This window comes from Arachis ipaensis, chromosome B1, assembly GCF_059453495.1.
Source record: "Arachis ipaensis isolate K30076 ecotype BB chromosome B1, ASM5945349v1, whole genome shotgun sequence".
NCBI classification, from domain to species: Eukaryota; Viridiplantae; Streptophyta; class Magnoliopsida; order Fabales; family Fabaceae; genus Arachis; species Arachis ipaensis.
The window spans coordinates 45,898,987-45,905,006 of record NC_142436.1 but is presented as its reverse complement, the minus strand read 5'-3'; the positions used below and the strand labels follow the sequence as shown (position 1 = coordinate 45,905,006).

Below are 6,020 nucleotides of genomic sequence, written 5' to 3'. Positions count from 1 at the left end.
GGAGATTTGCTCCGGTGAGCTTGGAGACACGCTTGTCAAATTTTAAAATTTTTTAAGGACAGAGGACTATTTTGTCAATAACAAAAGTCAGGTACCATTTTGTCAGCACCAAAATCTTTCGGGTACCGATTTGGTATTTACCTCTAAAAAATAATTGAATACTATGTACATTAAAAAATTGATATTATTGAAGGATAAAACTAAAATTTATTTCTATGTATCATTTTTATCCCCAATATTTTCGTCCTATTTAAGTCCCTAACGTTTTAAAATCGTCTCAATTTTGTCCCGCCGTCAATTCTGTTAACGGATCCCTAACGGCAGGACAACATTGAGTCAATTTTGAAATGTTAGGGACTTAAATATGACGATTAAAACGTTAGGGACAACTTTATTAGGACTTACCCCAAACGTTGGGAACAAAAACGATACTTTACTCTTAATAAAAATATTTGATATTTTTATTTTATATATTTAATAACATTTATATTAATAATTATGATATAATTAATTTAAATATAAGTGAGTATAAAATTAAAATAATATGAAATAACATAGCTTGGTGATAAAAGGAATATGTAATAACAAAAAAGGCTTAAGTTCAAACTATATCTTTAATAATTTTAAATTTTTTTTAAAATGGTTCGATTAGACCGATTTTTTATCAATTCTATTTTTTAAACGGTCATATTATTGGACCGCATCGATTAAAAGTCTGGTCCTTACAATAATGTTCACTTTCCAATTAAAAATTTATTGTGAATTTGAAGCGTTTGTTTGATTTGCTATTTTATTGTTTTATTTATATTTTTAGTTTTTTACTTACAAAATCTTAATAATAAAAATATTAAAAATTAAAATAAAAAATATTTTCACAAATTAAACAAGTTCAACTAAATTGGTTGAGCTAAATTAGTTAAAAGTTTTATTTAAATATAGAATAAAATATATTTTTTTATTTTTAATATTTTTAAAAAATTAAAAAATATATAAAATTTAATTTTTTTATTTTATCTTTAATATTTTTAATAAATTTTAATTTTATTCCTACTTTTAATTTTTTTTATTGTCAAAATGTGGTTAATATTTTTTTTCAATTTTATTAAACCGATTAAATATATAACCAATTGCAACAAGTTAGTAAAAAAAAACCTATTAAAAAAATAGAGCTGGACCTTTTTTCTGAATTTTTTTAAACCCAACGTAAATTTAAATTATCATGAGAAACATAAAAAATTTAAAACCAAATGAAAATAAATATGTAAAATCATTGTAAAATAAATATCCAGAATCTAATATAAAAAAATTCAAAAACATAACAAAAAAAACATAAAAAATCTAACAAAAAAATAGATTTTCAAAATTATTTTAAAAAATTCAAAACCTAACAAAACGATACATCCAAAAAATAAAAAAAAAACATCTGAAAACTAAGGAAAAATATCTAAAACTATTAAAAAGATCTTCCAAAACTTAAAAAGAAGAACCATCCAAAACATAAGAAAAAAAATATCTAAAACATATAAAAAAAATACATCCAAAACTTAGGAAAAAAATTCAAAATTTATTAAAGAATTATCCAAAAATTAGAAAAAAGAGAAAGAAAGAAGAAGGTCATGTGTGGAGACTGGTGCACGGATGATGAGCGGCGCAGTGTGCAACAGAAAAGACAAACGTACACAAATATTGGAACACTTTTTTTAAAATTAAAAAAGTTAGCTCAAGTTGGCTATATTTAGTAAACCTATCCTTTTTTTTTCTTTCTATTTTACCTCTTCTCTCCATCATCACTATTATCACACTACCACACCATTCTAACCCTCAATTCTAACTCATTTTCATTTCTCATTGTCACCTTTACCTTTACTATAATTACCGTTGCCATAGTTGCAACCTCTAATTCCAACAATCTCTCACCGCACCGTAGCCCCAACCTCAACCTAAATCCTAACCCTAATCACCCTTTACCCCGACTATATTATCACCTTCATTACCACTGCACTTAACACCAACTACTTCCCTTAATCTACTGCCACCAACATCATCACCTTCTCCCTCATTAACCCCAAATTTTGGCTCCATTATCTCAACCTCCACCATCACTAGCATCTCCATTATTAGCCTTAATCACAATTTCAGATCACCTCCAATCACAGCTTCATAGCTCAGCTTTCACTTTTACCAATACGTTCACCTTATATAACAAACAAACAACAAAAACATCCATCATCACTAGCATCTCCATTATTAGCCTTAATCACAATTCCACATCACCTCCAATCACAGCTTCATAACTCAGCTTTCACTTTTATCAATACGTTCACCTTGTATAACAAACAAACAATAGAAACATTCACCTTGTTTTTATTTTTTTTAAAGAAAAATAAATATCAATAGAGAAAGAGGTGTGATGTTGGCGATGAAGATGGCAGAGACGACTTGAAGATAATAATAGTGGTAATATTGATGGCACGATGGAGAAAAAAAAAAGGTATGATGAGTCGTACAAAGAGTGAAGGTGGTACTAGCAAACACGAAAAACAAAAAGAGGTAAATACAAAGGTAAAGAAAAAGAGGATAAGAGAGAAACATTTTTCTAGTGGGTGAAAAAAGAATATTTGATGTAAATGAAGCAGAGACAATACTAGTGGTATGTAGAAGTGATGATGATGGCAACAGTGCTAGTGTGTAAGGAAAAAATGATGATGGTGGTTGGCAGAGATAGCAGTTAATGGATTTAGAATGAGAGTGTCTTGAAGAGAGAAGAAAAGAATTTGAAAATGATGATAATGATGATGACGATTAAATAAGAACTTTTTTTTTTAAATATTGGACTTCATTTTGTGTAATCAAAATAAATGGTCCAACTCGTGTAATACGCCGTTGTGGGAAGTGCCGAAAAACGGTGTCAATTCGGCAATGCTGTTTTCTTAAAAAACGGCACTGACGTGTTAATCAATTTGGCACTGCTAAATTGTTTGGAGAGTCAACACGTGGTACTTCTTTTTTAACCTACCCACTCGTGATCCAGTTGTTTCTTTACTTATGATTAACACTCCTTTTACGGTTTCATATTTTTACTTCTTATTTCTCCTTCTTTAACTTCTTTATATTAGAGCTTTAAACCTTTCATTTTTACAACTTCAAAGCACCAAATTCATACTCCTGCCAATATTATCTCTTAAGCTTATACACTCATCTCTGATACAAAATTTACTTTGCAAAAAGAAAAATACAACTAACATTGTATAATACAAGTAAGTAGTTTAGTTAACATTATTATTAGTTAATTATTCGAATAATTTTATAATATTATATGCTAAAAATATATAATTTATTAGTGCTATTTTCTAGTTGATTAATGTTGTTTAGAGTAGTAGTTGCTAGTTATTAGTAACAATTGTTTAATAATTTTGTTAGTTAGTGTAATGTTAATGTTAGTTGTTTGTGTATAGTTCTATGTATTTTATAGTAGTTTATGTATTTTTTAAATTTTTATTAAAAACTCAGAATTATTAGTAAAGTTGTTAGCATATTTTGTTAGTAGTTTTAATTTTATTGTAAATATTTATTAAAAACAAAATTATTATTGTTGTTAGTATATATTTTTAATAATTTTGATTTTACTTTAATTTTATTTTATTAAGTTTTTACATAAAAAGACTTGTTATTTTTGGTAATTGCAATTTTAATTAATTACTTTAATTATTTATTAAAAAACGGGTTTATTATTAATTTAGAGTATAGTTTTAGTCATTTTAGTTTGACTTAAAAAATGTATTAAAAAACAGAATTAATATTAATAATGGTTAGCATACAATTTTAGTAACTTTTAGTTAGTAATTTATTTTTTGTAAAAAATATTTATCAAATAAGCTTTTTTTTTTTTTTTTGCAAAATAAAAAAAAAGACTAGGTCGTAACATCACACGCCCTGAAGACCATATTATAGAACATCTTGACAATCTTTTATATGTAACTAATTTGAAAATTATCAATTAAGTAATTATGTTGTTAGTTTTATTGATATGAGTGATTAATTTTTTAACTGTTAATTATGTTTATTCTAATTTAGTATTAATTTAATGATTATTTTTAATTATATTTATGATTATTATTACTATTGTTGATGTTGTTGTTGTTAGTTGTAATTATTGACTGATATCATTATTTATTTTAGGCTTCAAGAAAGTTGCGCACGAGGCACTTAAATCAAATGGACTCCTACGATGTTAGGGTAGAAGAACAGTTAAGAGAAAGTGGGTTTTACTATATATCTCAAATTGGTAAGATTATGGCTCATTGTCCCACGATAGATGCACTGATTGAAAGGTAGCATCCTGAGACACACACTTTTTATCTTCCACACGGTGAGTGTATGATTACGTTGGAGGATGTCATGATGATCCTGGGACACCGGACTCATGGCCAACCAGTAACTGGTTGGACTGATAGCAGCACAAGTGGGCTAGAGAATGAGTGTCTAATGCAATTTGGTACTGCACTTAGACCGAACGACCATAAAGGAAGCGGGATCAAGTTGACGTGGTTCCGTAGCCTAAAGCGACGCCTACCTTTGACTGATTGGGTTAGTAAGAAAATGTATGTGAAATGCCACATAATGTTACTATTTGGAACGATATTATTCTGTGACAAGTCCAGAGCCACCGTGCACTTGAAGTTTTTGCTATTACTTCGACAATTTTCTAACATTAAGAAGTTCAGTTGGGGTTCCGCATGCCTTGCACATATGTACAGATCATTGTGTCAGGCATCACGATATGAGTGTAAGGACATGGATGATCCTCTTGTGTTGTTCCATGTGTGGGCATGGATACGTATGCCGTCAATAAGGCCTCTACCGTTAGATACTAGCTTTCCACTTGTATGTAGGTAAAATTTTGATATGATGTTATTTTTTATTTTTTATTTTTGTTTTAATTACTTTCTCCCATTTATGTGTTAGGTGGAATAATTATCAACTGAGCGAAGACCAATACAGACATTGGACAACTGCTTACATGAGGGGAAGGTTGGATGATCTTCTCCCAGATGGGGTATGTGTTTTGTCATTTGTGCTTTGTATTGATATTGAATTCAGTTGATAACAACTATTGATAACGTTGTGCTTTGATATATTTCTGTAGTTTCTATGGGATGCATACAACTCAGACTGAGTTCCATCTCATGTAATTCCACTTGAAATCAATGAGGGGTCAGATTTATGGAGTGCGGCGGTGCCATTGATATGTTTTGAGTGTGTTAAATGACATCCAACCGATAGGGTAAGGTGACAGTTTGGGTTTCATCAGGACCCCCCAAAAAATCCTTTTAACCTTAAAGGTTCGCATAACATAGTACTTACTGGTCCCAAAAACAAAGATTGGGCAATTGAACATAAAGATTAGATTTCGGCATGGACAAATAGTTCTGCATGTGTTCTAACTGGTCAACGTGTCGAGAGATATGAACCATCCAAACAATACATGGACTGGTACATTTCCACATTTGGTGATTACTTGAGACTTTCCGGTTGTGCGGGGCAGCTACCACTACAGCAACAACAACAACAACAACAACCACCACCACCATAGCAACAACCACATCAACAGCCATAACAACAACAATTGCATCCCTATCCACCACTATATCCATATCCACCACCATATACACACCCGTAGCACGTGCCTTATTCACAACCACCTTTAGATTATGTTCCATATCCGCAAGCACAGACATTTTCACAGCCATTTATACCACCATATTCACATCCATACCCACCACCATACATACAGGAATGTTCACACCAATCTCAATTGTCATTCATGCAGCCTTTTATACCACCATACTCACAGTGTAACACCCTACCATACAGAGTCTTATGCTTAAGTCATAAAACAGAGATGGCGAGGTATTACGACCTCTAAAAATAAAATCTAGTACTTATAGTATTGCAAAAAATGTTTGTAACTAGGAGCCTTTGAAGAAAAAGGGGTAAATTAAAACTGTTAAATCAAAACG

General features: G+C 30.2%; 1 protein-coding gene across 1 annotated transcript; it reads left to right on the top strand.

The window, feature by feature from the left end:
* The first annotated feature begins 4,398 nt into the window (after positions 1 to 4,398).
* On the top strand, positions 4,399 to 5,176 carry LOC107606277 (serine/threonine-protein phosphatase 7 long form homolog). The gene is made up of 3 exons (XM_016308317.1): positions 4,399 to 4,862; positions 4,966 to 5,056; positions 5,147 to 5,176. The coding sequence occupies exons 1-3, from the start codon at positions 4,399 to 4,401 to the stop codon at positions 5,174 to 5,176; spliced, it is 585 nt and encodes a 194-aa protein (XP_016163803.1).
* The last annotated feature ends 844 nt before the right edge of the window (positions 5,177 to 6,020 follow it).